Consider the following 21,327-nt stretch of genomic DNA (forward strand, 5'->3'; position numbering starts at 1 on the left):
TGTGTGTTTATCATCTCCCACCCACACAAGGTCTCTCCTTCCAAGTCTCTCATCTCTTTTTATATCAGGAAGTTTTGCTACTTCTTTCTAAAGTAGGCAGCCAGTCTCAGACCAGAGTTAGGAATCCAGCTGTAAAATCTAGACTTCTTTCACAAGCTACATAAAATTGGACTAACTGACAAAATCAATTGTAAAACTGCACTGTACTGGGACAGCTTTTCCCTATATGAGAAAATAGACTGAAACTCAGGACAGACTCTCAGGAGAGCTCTGGAAAAGCAGCATGGCAAAGAGGAAAATATTTTCATGCTAGAATCTGCTAGATATTCAGTGAGTGGGTAAATAAGCAAGTGAATGAATGAGTGTGGGTTAATGAATAAATGAATGGACAGAAAATAAATACATGAAAAATCCATTTACACATGTTTGTAGAAGTGGTTGGTAATGCTCATGTCATTTATGTATGTTCTTTCTTCTTTTTCAGAATAACTTCCAATAGGCAAAAGACACATTCATCTAGTAGGCTGGGAGTTCCCAAACTTTTCCATTCTTTGTCCTTTCTTAGATTCAATTGGCTTGCAAGAGTTTCCCAGACTCCTGTCAACTAGCCGTGGAATTTCTCTCCCCATCCTTTACCAGAGATGTGTCAGCATCTGACATCCCTCATCATTAGTTACTAGAGAGCAGCTATGCCCATGCCCCCTAAGGATGTATTAATAAGAACATGTGTACTCACATACTCACTTCCCCCAATATTGCCTCCACATCACAGACTGGGGCCAGGACACAGGCAATGATATGAAGCACAGATTTATTAGAGGAAGAAATAGGAGGGAAGCTCAGGGATGGGGAATTGGGAAAGGGAATGAGACAGAAGCTATGCATCAGCCTCTGGTGTCCCCATGAGCCCAGATATAGTTCTTGCTTTAGGACATGGATGGGGCCATAGCTGTGGCCAAACTGGAAGCTGGAGAGGCTGGGAACTCACTCATGTTCATCTAGGAGAGAGTCAGAGTGGGGAATAGAAGAATACTGGGAGCAAGGGGATGTGTGAGACAAGGGGTTCTGTAGGAAGAAATCCTGACAATGCTTCGTTGGACCCTGAGTAGGAGGAGGTGGGAGAGGAGGGCAAATCCTGGAGCTGAGGATCAGAGGAGAAACAGGAGGAAGAGAAGGCTGCATCTGGGAGCCTGGATGGCAGGCAGGTATATCTCAGTCCATCCTTACTTCTATTTACTCTTGGGGGCTTGCTGGGTTGCGGGACACTTCTGCTGGGCTGGGATGGCTGTGCCCTTGGGTGGACATTGCTTCTTGGCCTGGGGAGCACACGGATCCTTGGTTTTAGGTGCACACGTCTCTTGACATTTGACAGGGGGCGGCTGACACGGCTGCTTCACCTGCTGCTGTTGGATCGTCTGGGGCAGGCACTGCTGCTGCTGCTGCTGGGAAGACATGGCTGCAGGAGCAGGTGAGCCTGGAAGAAACCCAGATAGAGACACTGTGAGATCAGCTCCCTCCACCTCTTCTCCCTCTGACTCCTAAAGAGGGTTTTCTCCTCTAGCAAAGGGTAAGTAATTAATAGCTTCAAGTTGACTAGTGAGTTGGTTCACACACACTCATTACAATCTCTTTCTTTCTCCCTTTGTCTCTGAAACTCTGATTTCTAATCTTCCTCTATCTTCCCATGGAGGGCTGACCCAATTGAATATATGATGTATTTCTTAGTCTTAACAGGAAATAAGATGGGGTGCTGAGCTGAGGATGAAAAGATGGTCCAGATATTTTACTAGATCAAGGTATGAGATCTTGGCCGATGGGTTGGCAATACCAACTGTCTACTTTCAGAAGTGGTGATGAGTGTGAGTGAAGGTGGAAAGGCATGAAAAAGAGATCAGGAGCAGATTCTGCCTCAGAGGGAAGACAGAATGTCATGGTATATGAGTGATGGGGCTGGAGTACACCTGTTGTGGGAGCTCAGTTCTAATCCTGGCTCTACCCCTGACTTACCATGAGATGTAAACATAAGTCATTTAATGCAGTTGGGGAATAGTGGTTCTGGCTTTCCATGGAGAACTGGGAAATTGAAGATCAAATAGATCACTGGAGGTAAGGGATTATAGGAGGATATTTTACCAAGAGACACCCTGGTCCAAAGAACCTGCCTGCCAATGCAGGAGACATAAGAGACACGGGTACAATCCCTGGGTTGGGAAGATCCCCTGGAGGAGAGCATGGCAACCTACTCCAGTATTCTTGCCTGGATAATCCTATGGACAGAAGAGCCTGGCGGGCTATGGCCCATAGGGTCGCAAAGAGTCAGACATGACTAAAGTGACTTAGCATGCAAGCATGCATGCACCCTGGTCCAGAGGAAAGAGCAATGGTCAAGAAGGCACAGGCAGAGGTTCTAGATCCAACCTTGCCCCTCGCTGGCCAGGCTCATCTCTAGGAAATCTGCCATCTCTGGACCTCCATGCCTCTGTTTGGGGGCTATTGATCCAGAAGTGATCTTAGGCCTTCCCAATTCTGACATGTGTCTCTGGTTCTCTTTGTAGGCACGTCCCTCATCTTTTAAGCTCATGACTATACATAGGAAGTATAGTTTCCAGATGGCAATCATGATAGAGAGGCATGACGGCTACAGAGTATAAAATACAATATTTAGTAGACCAGCTTCTGTAAACCTAAAAGGAAAGTTTGAGAGAGCTTGCTGGTAGGACTGAAAAGGCAGAAGAAAGATTTGGAGGAGGCTACAAAATGCTGTAGCTCTAAATATCTCCCCTCAATGACAAAATTCCTCTTACTAGGGAATCAAACTGAGAACTAGGAAATTAGTTGGACCTAGCATTGGTGTCGGAGATTGAATTTCTTAAGTAGCAATTAGCGTGACATTTTCTTAATTGTCACAATGCTTATGTTACTTCTCTGGTTACCCAAGAACAGGAGAGGAGCTTGGCCTAGCAGCTCAAGACAGTTCAAGGAGTAGAAAAGGGCCCAGCAGATCCCAGGAGGACAAATCCCTCACTACTTACCAGAGGAGTGAGCCAGACCCTAGGAGATTCGGCTGAGCACAGGTTCACACCAACTACTCCTGGGAACCTTTTAAAGGCCCCCAGGCTGCCGCAGGCACCTGGTGTGGCCTTCATTACCATCTTCCAAAGAATTCCTAGCCTACTTCTCCCACCTGCACTTCCTCCAGAGACTTGCTTTACTGGCCTGTTTTAATGAAAACCACCCACTAGATACTCCAGCATTCTGTGTCCTGGCTACCTGAGCTGACTTCATCCACTAAGGTGTCACCTCAAATTCAAGGACTCAAAGTCTTTTAAAAATAGGACTTATGTGAAGCTCTGCTTGTAGACCTAGAGTTATAAGAAACAGGAAGGAAGGAAGAGGCAAAGCGGGAAGGAATATGGACTGGGGGCACTACCAACAAAAATAGGAACGTAGGACTTTCCTGTCAGTCCAGTGGTTAGGACTCTGGGTTTCCACTGTAAGGGGGGTGGGTTTGATTCCTGGTGGGGGAAGTTCTTCATGTCATGAGGTACAGCCAAGAAAAAGGAGCATAACCTTTTCTGCTATTGCTGCCATTTTTTGAGCATTCACTGGTGCCCAGCCCTGAGATCACCCTTCATGCCCATTGTTTTATTTTACCTTTATAATCCCTGTAAGATGATGCCATTGTTGCTATTTTGCATGTGAGAAAAGTAAGGCTGGCAAAGATCACATAGGAAGTAAAGTGCAGAGATTGAATTTGAACTCCGATCTAGTGGATTGAAAGAATCCAGACCCTTAAGCATTATAAAGGGACACCTGACACAGTGCTTAAGATCTGCCCAAATCCAGAAGGCACTGCTTACGTGATATTCTACAAGGCTTCCTTTTGATCACACATAGAACATGGTGGTGCTGTCCCCCACCCACCCACCCACCAGGAGTCAGGCTGCTTTGGGTATTAGTGATGGTGAAAGAGAGTGGGAAAAAATGGCTACCCAGAAACTCTTCTGGGTAGAGTTTCTAGGTAAAATATAGGGCCATTAGTTAAATTTGAATTTCAGATAAGCAGAGTTTTTCAATATTCAGTTCAATTCAGTTCAGTCGCTCAGTTGTGTCCAACTCTTTGCAACCCCATGAGTCGCAGCACGCCAGGCCTCCCTGTCCGTCACCAACTCCCGGAGTTTACTCAAACTCATGTCCATCGAGTCGGTGATGCCATCCAGCCATCTCATCCTCTGTTGTCCCCTTCTCCTCCTGCCCCCAATCCCTCCCAGCATCAGGGTCTTTTCCAATGAGTCAACTCTTCGCATGAGGTGGCCAAAGTATTGGAGTTTCAGCTTCAGCATCAGCCCTTCCAATGAACACCCAGGACTGATCTCCTTTAGGATGTACTGGTTGGATCTCCTTGCAGTCCAAGGGACTCTCAAGAATCTCCTCCAACAACACAGTTCAAAAGCATTAATTCTTTGGTGCTCAGCTTTCTTCATTGTCCAACTCTCACATCCATACATGACCACTGGAAAAAACATAGCCTTGACTAGACGGACATCTATTGGCAAAGTAATGTATATAAGTATGTCCCAAATATTGCAGGAAACATACTACAATATTTGTTGTTTATCTGAAATTTAAGTGTAACTGGGCAGACTGTATTTTTATTTGCTAAATCTGGCAACTTTACTCAAGAACTAATTCAGATGGGAGAAAGGTGCCCTGGTCCCACCCCCACCCCCCTACTTGGCCTCCTGGGGAAAGAAAACCTTCTTAGGAGGGGGTGGGTTCAGTTTTGGACCACTGCCCCAAACCTCAGGATCCTGCTGAGGGCCATTGATGAAGTAATTTCTGTCAGTATTAGAGCAAAGCTTACCCCTTGCCCTATTTAAGCATCGTGGCAATTCTGTTAGTTGTGCAAATATGATTTTATAGTTTAAAAATGTAGATCCAAAGAAGTTCACTGACTTGCTCAACAAGATAAAGCTAGTAGGCAAGGAACTGGGCGGGGGCCTTGGCCCAGGGCTCATTTCTACTACATCGCAGAGGCTGATGTCCCTGCCATAGGCAAGTGACTGTCACTGGGTGGAGACCATGACTAATATTTTTTCTGAGCTTCTTGTCATGTATAGACCGAACATTGGTCATTTTGAGGGGTCAGCCTCACTTAATAGGTAATCCTTTCCATATTTCTCATGCAAGCCAGGTTTCCTACTCTACCTCTTTCTTGAGCTTAACAACTTTAAGGATGTAGCACCCTGAGTTCCAGATACCAGGTCCTGCCTTCCATCTTCAGGATGAACACCTTCTCCACCTACACCCCTCTCTTCCCTGCCCCCACTATATGAGTTCAGTTCAGTTCAGTTCACTTCAGGTCACTCAGTAGTGTCCAACTCTTTGCAACCCTATGGACTGCAACACGTCAAAATTCTCTGTCCACACCAACTCCCGGATCTTTCTCAAACTCATGTCCATCGATCAGTGATGCCATCCAACCATCTCATCCTCTGTTGTCCCCTTCTCCTCCTGCCTTCAGTCTTTCCCAGCATCAGGGTCTCTTCTAATGAGCCAGTTCTTCACATCATGTAGCCAAAATATTGAAATTTCAGCTTCAGTATCAGTCCTTCCAACAGATATTCAGGACTGGTTTCATTTAGGATTGACTGGTTTGATCTCCTTGACATCCAAGACTCTCAAGAGTCTTCTTCAACACCACAGTTCAAAAGCATCAATTCTTTAGGGCTCAGTTTTCTTCATAGTCCAACTCTCACATCCATGCATGACTACTGGAAAAACCATAGCTTTCAATAGATGGGTCTTTGTCAGCAAAGTAATATCTCTGCTTTTTAATATGCTGTCTAGATTGGTCATAGCTTTTCTTCCAAGGAACAAGCGTTTTCTAATTTCATGGCTGCAGCCACCATCTGCAGTGATTTTGGAGCCCAAGAAAACAAAGTCTTTCACTGTTTCCATTGTTTCTCTATCTACTTGCCGTGAAGTGATGGGACCAGATGCCATGATCTTCATTTTTTGAATGTTGAGTTTTAAGCCAGCTTTTCCACTCTTCTCTTTCACTTTCAAGAGGCCCTTTAGTTCCTCTTAGCTATTTGCCATAAGGGAGGTGTCCTCTGCATATCTGAGATTATTGATATTTCTCCCATCAATCTTGATTCCAATTGTGCTTCATCCAGCCTAGAATTTTGCGTGATGTACTCTGCATGGAAGTTAAATAAGCAGGGTGACAATATACAGCCTTCATGTACTCCTTTCCCAATTTGGAACCAGTCTGTTGTTCCATGCCCAGTTCTGACTGTTGCTTCTTGACCTGCATACAGATTTCTCAGGAGGCAGGTAAGGTGTTTTGGTATTCCCATCACTTTAAGAATCTTCTACAGTTTGTTGTGATCCACACAGTCAAAGGCTTTGGCATAATCAGTAAAGCAGAAGGAGATGTTTTCTGGAATTCTCTTGCTTTTTTTGATGATCCAATGGATGTTGGCAATTTGATCCCTGGTTCCTCTGCCTTACATCTGGAAATATACAGTTCACATACTATTGAAGCCTGGCGTGGATAATTTTGAGCATGACTTTGCTAGTGCATGAGATGAGTGCAATTGTGCGGTAGTTTGAACATTCTTTGGAATTGGAATGAAAATTCCAATTGCCTTTCTTTGGGATTGGAATGAAAATTGACCTTTTCCAGTCCTGTGGCCACTGCTGAGTTTTCCAAATTTCCTGGCATATTGAGTGCAGCACTTTCACAGCATCATCTTTTAGGATTTGAAATAGCTCAACTGGAATTCCATCACCTCCACTAGCTTTGTTCATAGTGATGCTTCCTAAGGCCCACTTAACTTCACATTCCAGGATGTCTGGCTCTAGGTGAGTTATCACACCGCTGTAGTTATCTGGGTCATGAAGATCTTTTTTGTATAGTTTTTCTGTGTATTCTTGCCACATCTTCTTAAGATCTTCTGCTTCTGTTAGGTCCACACCATTTCTGTCCTTTATTGTGCTCTTCTTTGCATGAAATGGTCCCTTGGTATCTCTAATTTTCTTGAAGAGATCTCTAGTCTTTCCCATTCTATTGTTTTCCTCTATTTCCTTGCACCGATCACTGAGGAAGGCTTTCTTATCTTTCCTTGCTCTTCTTTGGAACTCTGCATTCAGATGGGTATATCTTTCCTTTTCTCCTTTGCCTTTTGCTTGTCTTCTTTTCTCAGCTATTTGTAAGGCCTCCTCAGACAAACATTTTGCCTTTTTGCATTTCTTTTTCTTGGTGATAGTCTTTATCATTGCCTCCTGTACAATGTCAGAACCTCCATCCCTAGTTCTTCAGACACTCTGTCTATCAGATCTAATCTCTTGAATCTATTTGTCACTTTCACTGTATTATCATAAGGGATTTGATTTAGGTCATGCCTGAATGGTCTAGTGGTTTTCCCTACTTTCTTCAATTTAAGTCTGAATTTGGCAATAAGGAATTCATGATCTGAGCCACAGTCAGCTCCTGGTCTTGTTTTTGCTGATTGTATAGAGTTCTCCATCTTCAGCTGCAAAGAATATAATCAATCTGATTTTGGTATTAACCATCTGGTGATGTCCATGTGTAGAGTCTTGTCTTGTGTTGTTGGAAGAGGGTGTTTGTTATGACCAGTGTGTTCTCTTGGGAAAACTCTGTTAGCATTGCCCTGCTTCATTTTGTACTCCAAGGTCAAATTTGCCTTGTTCAAGTAGCTCAAGAACTTCTTGTTCTACTAGTTCATCATGATGCAAATTCTCCAAAAGGGAAGCATGCAGCAGGATGAATTGGTGTAGACACATATCAAGGTGTTCTCCCACATCTGGCACCTAGAAGGCATCAATCTATGTGTGATGCTCAGGAAGAGGTGGGTTTTCCACCCTTCATATCCATGTCACCCTCACAGCCTCTCTGGGATAAATTTTACTTCCTATTTTCCTCAGTCTGCTCTTTGACTTCTTACTTTGTCTATCAACAACTCTTGCTTACTTTGAAGAACTCTATCTAATGATGGACTCTGGCTTATGACACAATTATCATCTCAGGGGATGATACCCTGGGGATGGCCTTTATAGAGAACATGGCTGGACTTGACATGGCTGTGCCCTCCAGGTCATAAATCTCCAAGAGTCATTCAAGCTCATACACATCTCACATGTTAAACTTTTCAAAACTATGGCATTTAACTTCCATCTTGGCCACATTATCCATATTTCATAGAAGGAGAAATTTGAGACTTGTAATGAGGACATGCTTGACTCAAGGTCACACAGAGTTAATGTCAAAGCCAGGGTTGGATCACAGGTCTCCTGACTTCACAGTAATTTAGAGTCAGCTGAAGTGCCTGTGTCCCTGGGCTGATATCTAGAGTATGTTATGTTAATGGTAGAATCAGGAAGCTGATTCTGGTGGTCTCCATCATTTGCACCAGATCCCTATCCTCTTTCCTCCCTGGTTTACAGTTGCTCTCTTTCCCATCAAGCCTGTCCACACTTCTTCCTCTAAAACAGGGATCCCCAACCATTGGGATCTAATGCCTATTGATCTGAGATGGAGCTGATGTAACAACAATAGAAACAAAGTACACAAAAAATATGCTTGAATCATCCCAAAACCACCTCCCTTGCCCCAGTCTGTGTGAAAATTGTCTTCCACAGAACTGGTCCCTGGTACCAAAATGGCTGGGAACTACTGCTCTAAGAAGCCCTAACTGATCCCTCTCCCCTGCACTGCCAGACACAGGTGCATATTTTTGGTCATTAAACCTTATAAAGCACCTCTATATACAGTTTTCACAAGACTCTATGAAGAAAGCTAATTGTATTTCTAATTTTATAGATGAAAAAATTATGGCTCTGATGGTGGCTAGATCTGGAACCCAGAAAGGAGGGCCCACCTAAGTCTCTTAGATCAGTAGTGACTCATTTCCAAGCACCCCAAATGGCTGGGAGAATGAATTGTTCTTTCAAAAGAGGAGTGGGCACTTCCTGGCACCCCCTCAAATCACCTCATGTAAACACCTCCTCCAGATGAGGTGGGTCCTGAGAAGCTAGTGGAATGATGACTCTGTAGTGCCCGCTCCCACCCACACTGCTCCAGCTAGGCCATGAGACTGTTGCCTGGTCAATCGATCATGAGTCCTACATCTTCTCTGTCATCCTCAAAGCACCATGTTGCGCTGAAATCAGGGACTCAGGCTTTGCATCTTGCCTCTCTAGGGACCAGACACCTGAGAGCAGGTGTGTACCCATGACTCCATTAGAAAGGGGAGGGCACAGGTAAGCCTCATTTCTGAAGGTGAGTCAAAGATTGAGAAACCCCAGCCCCACCCTGCAGACAAACAATGTGGTGACCAGGCAGCAGAGGTCTGACACTGGGAGGGGACCTTGTCAGAGACCAAGCTAATCATCTAACTCTCTATCTAGACACACCTTCACGAGGGCACTTTTGCCTCTGGGTTTGGGGGGAAAAGAAGAGTTGATGTTTCCATCTGGGGACACATGGAACATACTTGTCATGTTATTTTCAGGAATGAAACAAAGAAAACCAAAAAGGGGAATTCTGAGTTACTAGTAGAGAGGACAGTGGAGGTTTGGAGCTGCCGTCTTCCTGTATTTTAGCTGTTTATCCAGTAAAATGCAAACTTAAAACTGAGCAAATTGCATCTTATTTTAAAAATCATAATCATGTGATATTTGCATTAGCTTAATTTCTACCTAATACTTAACCAGTAGTCATGGCTTAGAACATTTCAGTTTCGGGTTTACCTCCACTAATTACTTAATAATCTATCAACAAACACTTTAGTAGATGCTACTTAAAGAGACCTTGTGACCTTTTTTTTAATGTGGGAAATCCACTTGTAACATGGATCATTTCATCCTCTAATTTATCTGTTTGCAAATGAGATGCTCAGATCCTAATATTAGATACTTTATATCAGAGTATTCAAAGCAGGCCCATGGAGAGAGGAGAGTAAGAGGATGAGTTTCCAAAAAATGTGTGATTAGTTTATCTATTTCCTCCATCCCTTTCTGGAAGACCCTCCATGGTCCTGGGAGTTATATATAGGGGAAATAAAGTCGTGGACTTAGTGAGAGGTTAGTTCCAATGGAACACCCATGGGTTCACCTGTGGAAGTTGAAGCTGGCTGTGGAAGCAGAGGGGGTGAGGGGCAAAGCACCCATCTCTGAGAAGAGAGCCAAGGTCAGCCTCTTGGAAGTCGAGTGGTGCTGAAATACCACTTGGATGTAGCACAGTATCCTTAGAGACATAGGGAAGGAGCCAGGGCAGTTAAGAAAATTCTACTGATTCTTGCCCCTCACTGCGTTTGAGATACTGACCGCATTCCTTAACTTGTCTGGGCCTCAGCATTTTTGTTCTCCAATACGAGGTGATTGGCTAAAATTTCCTCTGTGCTGTGCTGTGGTCAGTGGTGTCTGACTCTCACCCCATAGACTATAGCCTGCCAGATTCCTCTGCCCATGGGATTTTCCAGGCAAGGATACTGGAGCAGGGTGCTATTTCCTCCTCCAAGGGATCAAACTCGTGTCTCCTGCATTGACAGGTGGATTCTTTAACACTAGAGCCACCTGGAAAGCCCCAAAGAGTTCCTCCAAAGTCCCATTAAGGGCTAAGATTCTATAAACATACATTAGGTCTGGGAAGGCAAACCGCATTTCATCCCTTTGAAATCAATAGTGAATTGAGAGGACTGAGGTTGAGTTTCAGCTTGATCTGAAAGCATGAACATATTGACTAGAGATGTCTGCCGTGAGAGGCAGAAGTGGCCACATGTGCAGGCAGTCGCATCCCTGGCTTAGCCTAAAGCAGGGAGCGGTATACAGTACTAGGACTTATGAGTGAGGATAACTGAAGCACTTGAAGAAGGAGAAAAGAGTCTGAAGGCAGGCAGGTTGATTCCTTCAGTTCCATTCTACTTTCTCAAGATTACTTTGGCTATTCGAGGTTTTTTGTATTTCCATACAAATTGTGAAATTATTTGTTCTAGTTCTATGAAAAATACCTTTGGTAGCTTGATAGGGATTGCATTGAATCTATAGATTGCTTTGGGTAGAATAGTCATTTTGACAATATTGATTCTTCCAATCCATGAACACGGTATGTTTCTCCATCTGTTTGTGTCCTCTTTGATTTCTTTCATCAGTGTTTTATAGTTTTCTATGTATAGGTCTTTTGTTTCTTTAGGTAGATATACTCCTAAGTATTTTATTCTTTTTGTTGCAATGGTGAATGGTATTGTTTCCTTAATTTCTCTTTCTGTTTTTTCATTGTTAGTGTAAAGGAATGCAAGGGATTTCTGTGTGTTAATTTTATATCCTGCAACTTTACTATATTCATTGATTAGCTCTAGTAATTTTCTGGTAGAGTCTTTAGGGTTTTCTATGTAGAGGATCATGTCATCTTCAGACTCCACTACAAAGCCACAGTCATCAAGACAGTATGGTACTGGCACAAAGACAGAAATATAGATCAATGGAACAGAATAGAAAGCCCAGAGAAAAATCCACGAACCTATGGACACCTTATCTTTGACAAAAGAGGCAAGGATATACAATGGAAAAAAGACAACCTCTTTAACAAGTGGTGCTGGGAAAACTGGTCAACCACTTGTAAAAGAATGAAACTAGAACACTTTCTAACACCATACACAAAAATAAACTCAAAATGGATTAAAGATCTAAATGTAAGACCAGAAACTATAAAACTCCTAGAGGAGAACATAGGCAAAACACTCTCCGACATAAACCACAGCAAGATCCTCTATGACCCACCTCCCAGAATATTGGAGATAAAAGCAAAACTAAACAAACGGGACCTAATGAAACTTAAAAGCTTTTCACTACAAAGGAAACTATAAGTAAGGTGAAAAGACAGCCCTCAGATTTGGAGAAAATAACAGCAAATGAAGAAACAGACAAAGGATTAATCTCAAAAATATACAAGCAACTCCTGCAGCTCAATTCCAGAAAAATAAATGACCCAATCAAAAAAATGGGCCAAAGAACTAAACAGACATTTCTCCAAAGAAGACATACAGATAGCTAACAAACACATGAAAAGATGCTCAACATCACTCATTATTAGAGAAATGCAAATCAAAACCTCAATGAGGTACCATTACACGCCAGTCAGGATGGCTGCTATCCAAAAGTCTACAAGCAATAAATGCTGGAGAGGGTGTGGAGAAAAGGGAACCCTCTTACACTGTTGGTGGGAATGCAAACTAGTACAGCCACTATGGAGAACAGTGTGGAGATTTCTTAAAAAACTGGAAATAAAACTGCCATATGACCCAGCAATCCCACTTCTGGGCATACACACTGAGGAAACCAGATCTGAAAGAGACACATGCACCCCAGTGTTCATCGCAGCACTGTTTATAATAGCCAGGACATGGAAGCAACCTAGATGCCCATCAGCAGATGAATGGATAAGGAAGCTGTGGTACATATACACCATGGAATATTACTCAGCCATTAAAAATAATTCATTTGAATCAGTTCTAGTGAGATGGATGCAACTGGAGCCCATTATACAGAGTGAAGTAAGCCAGAAAGATTAAGAACATTACAGCATACTAACAAATATATATGGAATTTAGAAAGATGGTAATGATAACCCTATATGCAAAACAGAAAAAGAGACACAGAAGTACAGAACAGACTTTTGAACTCTGTGGGAGAAGGTGAGGGTGGGATGTTTCGAAAGAACAGCATGTATATTATCTAGGGTGAAACAGATCACCAGCCCAGGTGGGATGCATGAGACAAGTGCTCGGGCCTGGTGCACTGGGAAGACCCAGAGGAATCGGGTGGAGAGGGAGGTGGGAGGGGAGATCGGGATGGGGAATACGTGTAACTCTATGGCTGATTCATATCAATGTATGACAAAACCCACTGAAATGTTGTGAAGTAATTAGCCTCCAACTAATTTAAAAAAAAAAAAGGAGAAAAGATATGAGCTGTTTAAAAATCCTGCACAAGCTGACACCACCTAGAATCCCCATCTGAGCTCCCACCTCTCCTTCACACAGCTAAGGGACTGCTGTTTCCAAAACTTGCCTCAAACCATTTGAACTGTGATGACCCTCTACTAGCAAACATCCCAGCAAAATTCAAGGTAATCTCTAAGAACCATTCAAAATGTTTCTAAAATTGAGCAGGACCTTGCTGGGCCCTCACAGGTACAAAAGCCCTTCCGTACCTTTCTGTACAGAAAAAGATTTTAGTCTGCTAGGGGCCTCTCCTGAGTCACAAATGACTGGCTCAAGAATTAACAATTGAAAGGATGTAGACATGTAGTGAAAAAAATAGCAGTTGGGGCAGGAGAACTGGTTACAATTTACACAGTAAATCAGTCATATATCAGTCACAGGATGTTTATTTCCTCCCTGAAGTACATAGATAACAGTGTCTGAGACACACTCCTGACTTGTTTTGCAGGTACAGTAACTGCTACTGGATGGAAAAACTAATTACGTGATGACCAGACTATAGTCATGACATCAGCTGCTTCATCTTGAGCTGTACTGAATCTGTGATTTTCACGATTCCAGGAACTGGCCTCAAGAAAAAGAATAAATTGACACGGGAGTTGAAGATTAACTGTTCTTAAAACAACCAAGATGACACCGACCAGCCTGGTTTCAACATGATTATGGGAGCCAGCTGCACTGTTCTGCACGTAGCCCTCAGTGGTATATCCTTGAAGCCTTCCTTTATTTTTAATTAATTACTATTTTTTTGTCCCAATAATTGATTGATATATTAACTCTTGAAGAAGAAGCCAGGTTTGTCCTTCAAGTATTTCCATTATTTCTTTTATTAACATATTTTGCAAAGACTGCTTCAAGCTCTTTGGGTCACCAACTGAAATTTCAAAATCTTTTGGAAGGGTCCAGTATGATTTATTTCCTTAAAAATATACTCTATCTGTTGACAGCAGTGTCTTCAAAATATCAAAATAAGGAAATGTAAAATATAAACATTTCACATCAGTTCAGTTCAGTCGCTCAGTCATGTCTGATTCTTTTTGACACCATGGACTGCAGCATGCCAGGCCTCCCTGTCCATCACCAACTCCCAGAGTTTACTCAGACTCATGTCCATTGAGTCAGTGATGCCATCCAACCATCTCATCCTCTGTCTTCCCTTTCTCCTCCCTCCTTTAACCTTTCGCAGCATCAGGGTCTTTTCAAATGAGTCAGCTCTTCATATCAGGTAGCCAAAGGATTGGAGTTTGGCTTCAGCATCAGTCCTTCCAGTGAATATTCAGGACTGATCTCCTTTAGGATGGACTGGTTGGATCTCCTTGCAGCCCAACAGACTCTCAAGAGTCTTCTCCAACACTACAGTTCAAAAGTATCAATTCTTCAGCACTTGGCTTTCTTTATGGTCCAACTCTCAGATCCATACATGAACACTGGAAAAACCATAACATTGACTAGACAGACCTTTGTTGGCAAAGTAATGTCTCTGCTCTTTAATATGCTGTCTTTCACATAGAAGTGCTATTATAAACAGTCAAATCATCTTCCTGTGGATAACAAAAATAACTGATGGAGAGTCTGAGTGTCTGGACATTGAGCCCCTCTATTGCTCCTAATGCTAATGTTGAGCTAATTCCATTCCAGGAAAGCTATTTAAATGACTGCTTCCTAGATCCTGCTCACTTATTTACTCTGTATTCACTAGAAATCTGGCTTCTCTTCCTACCAGTCTGCCAACCCACAGAGAAAATATAGGAGCATTCCTTTGAAAGTGTTTGCCCTCTGGCCAGCAACTGCGAGATCCTTTTTAGGATGCTAATTCACCATCTTCCAGGTTGCTGGTTTTCTGAATAAAGCGTCTTTCTGTTCCACCAATCCCTGTCTCTTGAACATCGACTTTTGAGTGACAAGTGGCCAACTTGAGTTTGGTTTCCACCCCAGTTGATAACATTACCTTCTCCAGGACCTCTGTACTTATTCTCTCCCCAAAGAAGTGTTTTCCTCTTCCGCTCAACTGCCACAACTTTTTATTTATAACTATTTGGAGCACTTTTCATCTAATGTTTTTACTTGGTATACATATAAATTATAAAATATATGTTATTTATCTCAGCATCAATACAAATTCCTTGATAGGAGAAGTTTCACCCTCATCATATATTCATGTGTTTGTCATCTACCCCCATACTAGCCAAACATATATTATATCCACTTCAGAAATAGAAGCAAATAAATACACGAATGAAAAGATGAATGATATTTAAATGAATGAATTGAAGTAAATGGTAAACACAAGGTTAGACACTTTGGTTTAACAGTCAGAACCAATGAAGTGCCAAGGTATGTTTTGGACTAAACCATTGTTCCAAGTTCAGAGATACTTGCCATCTCTAAATAGCTCTCCTTGTTTATCCTAATCACATGGTGAGCATGCTCAGTTATGTCTGACTGTTTATGACCCCATGGACTGTAGCCCTCCAGGTTCCTCTGTCCAGGGGATTCTCCACTAGAGTGGGCACTTGTCTCATGCATCCAACCTAGACTGACGATCTGTTTCACACTTGATAATATACATGTTTCGATGCTGTTCTGTCAGATCATCCCACCCTCGCCTTCTCCTGTAGAGTCCAAAAGTCTGTTCTATACATCTGTGTCTCTTTTTCTGTCTTGCATATAGGGTTATCATTACCATCTTCCAGATGACCCAGAGAGATGGGATGGGGAGGGAGGTGGGAGGGGGGTTCAGGATGGGGAACACAGTAAATCCATGGCTGATTTATGTCAATGTATAGCAAAAACCACTACAATATTGAGTAATTAGCCTCCAACTAATAAAAATAAATGGAAAAAGAAAAAGAATACTAGACTGGGTTGCCATTTCCTTCTCCAGGGGATCTTCTCAACCTAAGGATCAAATCTGCATTTCTTACATCCCCTGCATTGGAAGGTGGTTTCTTTACCACTGTGCCACCTGGGAAGCCCATTTCAACCACACACACTGTCTTTCTAGTCCCTCAAACTTGAAGATTGATGCTGAAATCATCCATTACCTGTAAGAGGCCCAGGTGCCTGGATGTGTGTGTGTGCCTGTGTGTGTATGCACATGCGTGCACATGCATGGTAAATGGGGTGCTTCTTTATACCCAAACAGCGAGCTTCCTAAAGGAAGGAGAGATGTTCAGGACAGACCTGACACCTGGTAAAAATTGGTACTTGGATAGACTAGCTAGTTGGTGAATGGGTGGCCCAGTTACTAAAGGATGCTGTTGAATGAGTGAGTCAGTGACTGAGCTAAAAGTTGGAGCGAGTGAGTAAGCAAATGTATAAATAAGAAATGAGCCAACAAACTAGCTGACTGACTGGCTAGTTCACTGAACAACTGATTATCTGACTGTTGAGTGGTGGACAAACTGATTTACTGACTGGCTGACTGGTTGGCCAACTAGCTGATGACTAATTTTCAAAAGCAGATCTTTATATAGTATAGCAAACGAAGTTTTCTTGGGGACATGGGACAAATGGCACAAAAGAGGATCCTGTGTATGGGAGCCCCTGAGGAGTGTATACTATGAACTGGAAAACCATTTCCTAGTTTTCTTTCTTTTTCTTGGAGTTCTCTGTGATTTTCATTCCCTGTCAACTGAGGTCAGTGGATGTGACTTCAAGGGAAAGCCAGCCAGAGGCAGTCATGGTCAGACAGTGGCTCTCTTCCTGCAAGAAGGTATTTGGGACCAGAGGACATCTGCTCACTGGGGAGCCTGATTGTTCCCTGGGTCTTGGGGTCTGGGGGTGGGGTTCTGGGGCTCAGATCATCTCTCAGGTCAGGGAAGGGCCTCTGTGATGGTGGCCAAGACAGGGAACCAAATCAAACAGACAAATCAGTGGACGGCACAAGCTGGGCCAGGTTGCCCAGTTTATACCCTGCTCTCTGACCACAGAGACCTTCCTTGGGAAAGTGATGTACAGGCAGCAAGCAAGGGCTGCCAGACTCGGCTTCAGACAGTGCCTGGTGATGACTGAAGCCCCCAGGGTGGACCAGGTCTCATAGCGCTATGTGGTGACCAACCCTGCATCTACTCAGCTGACTGACAGGCAATTTCATACCTTGTCACAGCCATCGCTCCTGACCTGGATGAGAAAGAAGGGGCAGGACAATAACCTGGATACAGGTAGCTTGTATCCATAGTAACCAAGCCACTCCACGGACAAACCCTTCAGTGATTCCCCAAAGGCCTCGGGAAAAAGTCCCCTGGTTGCTGACAGAGGTGAAAAGGCCCTTTTCTACTCCTGTCCCTTGCTGAGAGGTTTCTAGTCTCCTCTCTCCCCAGTCATCCCACCTGCTTTTTCTCTATGCACAGATACTCTACTGTTTCAGCCATAAGCCATGATAACTATTTTTTAAATTTAATTTTATTTTTTAATTCAGTTTTTGTTTTGTACTGGAGTGTAGTTGATTGACAATGTTGGATTAGTACACAGCTGAGTGACTCAGTTATACATATGAATATTGTGTGGTTTAGTCACCCTGTGGTATCCAATTCTTTGCGACCCCATGGACTGCAGCCGACAGGCTCCTCTGTCCATGGATTTTCCAGGCAAGAATATTGAAGTGAGTTGCCATCCATTCTTTTTCAGATTCTTTTCCCATAGAGGTTATTACAGAACATAATGACTATTTACAGGTTTTTTTTTAAAGGAATAGTCTCTCTTGATGAACAGATAAGGGACTTGTGGTACACATACAGGTACCTACTTGCAGGGCAGTAAAGGAGACACAGACATTTTGGACAGAGTTGGGGAAGGAGAGAGTGGGATGGTATGAGAGAATAGCCTTGAAATATATATATTGCCATATGTAAAATAGATAACCAGTGGAAATTCGATGTATGATGCAGGAAACCCAAAGCCAGTGCTCTGTGACAACCTAGAGGAGTGGAAAGAGGAGGGAAGCAGGAATGGGGTTCAAGAGGGAGGGGACATATGTGTACCATGTGCCAATTCATGCTGATATATGGCAAATCATCACAATATTGTAAAGTAGTTATCCTCTAATTTATAAATAAAATTATATATATATATATAATTTATATATATTTTTATAAATATATATAAGAAAAAATATATAAACATAAATATATATGTAAGAAAAGATAAATATATATGAAGGAAAAAAACTCGGTAGCTCAGATGGTAATCTGAATCTGCCAGCAATGCAGGAGATGAAGATTCAATCCCTGGGTTGGGAAGATCCCCTGGAGAAGGAAATGACAACACACTCCAGCATTCTTGCCTTGAGAATCCCATGGACAGAGGAGCCTGGTGGGCTACAACTGCCATGGAGTTGCAAAGAGTTGGACATGACTTAATGACTAAGACTTTATATATAAAGAGTATTCTATCTTTTTCACTCTCCTTTTTCCAGCAAGCCACTCCCTCTGCCTGGAGTGCCTGTCCTTAACTTGTGCCTGACTGATCTCAGAACTTCAATGACTAATTTACTTCTTCCCTGAATACCCCCCACCAATCTGTATTACCCCAGCAGCATTTAGTATCTGTGTTTGTTCTGGAAACTCTTGTCCTGGTGCTGGTTCTCTATTGGAACAGTCTCCTCTGCTCCATCCCTTTGTAAACTGTGAGCTCCTAAAGGGCAGAAATAACACTGCCTACTCCTTTGACTCCTATAGAGCGCCTTGTCCACAATAGACATACAACAAATATATGTTCATACAAACCAAATATGTAGTCCACCTGGAGCATATGTGAATCCAGCCTCTCCCAGTGTGTGGCTATGAGAGTCTCTTACCTCCTCTGCCTGACACAGGCAAGCCCCAATTCCTCCCCATCATTGGATCTCTCCTTGCCTCGATTTTTTGTGCTTCTATGTGTGGCCTATGTCAAGCATGCCTTCTTCGAGCTTCATGTTCAGCCTGTGGTTTTTATTCCTTGCTGGATAGTGAGCCTGTGAAGAGCAGGTACCTATCTTTCTCAGACTCAGTTCCTCCTCCTATTCAGGGCCTTGGCAGACTTTTGCATACAAGAGAACTTTGAAGTTAAATAAATAAATAAAGACTGGCTAGGTTTTCTAGGACGATACTCAAGTTCAGAAGACAACAATGAGATCAATAATTCCAAAGGGCAGATTTCCAAAACTCTCTTTGCATGGGTGAGAATTTCTATGCATGACTGCACTATGCCCATAAGTGTTTTGCAGCCGATGCCCCTCTGCCCCAGGGGGTATCCTTGCCTGCCTTGTGGATGATGGCAGCCCCAGCCATGCGACTTGTGCTGCCTGTAAGACTGTAAACCTTAAGAGCCATGTTCTTTATGCCCTCTTTCCTCTCTGCCATGAAGCCTGACCTTGTTCCTGATTGAAGCTGCACTGTAAGCTTGCATCCTTAAGTCAAATTAATGTGTAGCAGGACTGCAGTTGACCCTTGGTAGACATGTAAGGTGAGCAAGCAATAAACCTTTGTTGTGTTAAGGCGCTGAATGTGGGGCTCTTTTGTTACTGCAGCATAACTTAGCCTATCCTGACTGATACACAGGGACATGCAAGAATGAACTTCTCTCGAGGAGAATGTATTCCTAGTTCACCTTGACTCTGCCCAAAGGGAAAGTACATTTTTAAGTCCAGTGCGTGCTGAGTAGTAGCCAGGACAGTGACTCAGGTATGTGTGTATGTGCCGTGTGTGGGGTGTGTGTAGATACGTGTGACAAGTGTGAATAGGTGACGGTAAGCAGAGGTCGGGCGCAGGAGAAGGGAGGGGAGGGGGATGGAGGAGCAAGCCTGGGCTTACGCAGCACAGGGGAAGGGCCATCTGCTTGTGGGCAACTGACATTTGCCTACAAAGGACTTTCTGTCTGTGGTTGGGAAGCTAAATAAAACTGTTTCCTCACGGGATTTTGTGCCAAACCACATCCTACATCTTACACTGAGCTGAACTGAGGACAGAGTGCCACCTGCTGGAGCTGCCAAGCCGGTGCAACTACTTCCAATTTCAGCCGAGTTTCTCCTTCAGTCATGTCCAACTCTTTCCAACATAATAGACTGTAGAGTGCCAGGCTTCCCTGTCCAACACCAATTCCCGGGGTTTGTTGAAACTCATGTCCATCAAGTCGGTGATACCATCCAAACACCTCATCCTCTCTTGTCCCCTTCCCCTGCTTTCAGTCTTTCCCAGCATCAGGGTCTTTTTCAATGAGTCAGAAAACTAACCAAACTGATCACATGGATCACAGACTTGTCTAACTCAATGAAACTGTGAGCCATGCTGTGTAGGGCCACCCAACATGGACAGGTCGTGGTGAAGAGTTCTGACAAAATGTGGTCCACTGAGAAGGGAATGGCAAATGACTTCAGTATTCTCGCCTTGAGAACCCCATGAATAGTATAAAAAGGCAAAAATATATGACACTGAAAGACGAACTCCCCAAGTCAGTAGGTGCCCAACATGCTACCGGAGAAGAGTGGAGAAATAGCTCCAGAAAGAATGAAGAGATGGAGTAAAATGAAAACAACACCCAGTTGTGGATGTGACTGGTGATGGAAGCAAAATCCAATGCTGTAAGAACAATATTGCATAGGAACCTGGAATGTTAGGTCTGTGATTTGAAAGTGGTCAAACAGGAGATGGCAAGAGTGAACACTGACATTTTAGGAATCAGTGAACTAAAATGGATAGGAATGAGAGAATCTAATTCAGATGACCATTATATCTACTACTGTCGGCAAGGATCCCTTAGAAGAAATGGAGTAGCCCTCATAGTCAACAAGAGTCTGAAATGCAGTACTTGGGTGCAATTTAAAAAATGACAGAATGATTGCTGTTAATTCCAAGGCAAACCATTCAATATCACAGTAATCCAAGTCTATGCCCCAACCACTAAAGCTGAAGAAATTGAAGAATGGTTCTATGAGGACCTACAAGACTTTCTGGAACTAACACCAAAAAAAGATGTCCTTTTCATCATAGAGGACTGGAATGCAAAAGTAGGAAGTCGAGAGATACCTGGAGTAACAGGCAAGTTTGGACTTGGAGTACAAAATGAAACAGAGCAAAGGCTAGCAGAGTTTTGAAAAGAGAACGCACTGGTCATAGCAAACACCCTCTTTCAACAACACAAGACAAGACTCTACACATGGACATCACCAGATGGCCATACCAAAATCAGATTGATTATATTCTTTGCAGCTGAAGATGGAGAACTCTATACAGTCAGCAAAAATGAGACCGGGAGCTGACTGTGGCTCAGATCATGAACTCCTTATTGCCAAATTCAGCCTTACATTGAAGAAAGTAGGGAA

The 21,327-nt window shown here is 43.1% G+C and overlaps 1 protein-coding gene across 1 annotated transcript; it reads right to left on the reverse strand.

The window, feature by feature from the left end:
* Positions 1-792: 792 nt before the first annotated feature.
* On the reverse strand, positions 793-1,454 carry SPRR4 (small proline rich protein 4). Its single transcript, XM_043877833.1, has one exon. It carries the CDS (start codon positions 1,452-1,454, stop codon positions 1,230-1,232), a length of 225 nt encoding a protein of 74 aa, XP_043733768.1. The 3' UTR covers positions 793-1,229.
* Positions 1,455-21,327: the final 19,873 nt, after the last annotated feature.

This window comes from Cervus elaphus, chromosome 20 (assembly GCF_910594005.1).
Source record: "Cervus elaphus chromosome 20, mCerEla1.1, whole genome shotgun sequence".
In the NCBI taxonomy this organism is placed as follows: domain Eukaryota; kingdom Metazoa; phylum Chordata; class Mammalia; order Artiodactyla; family Cervidae; genus Cervus; species Cervus elaphus.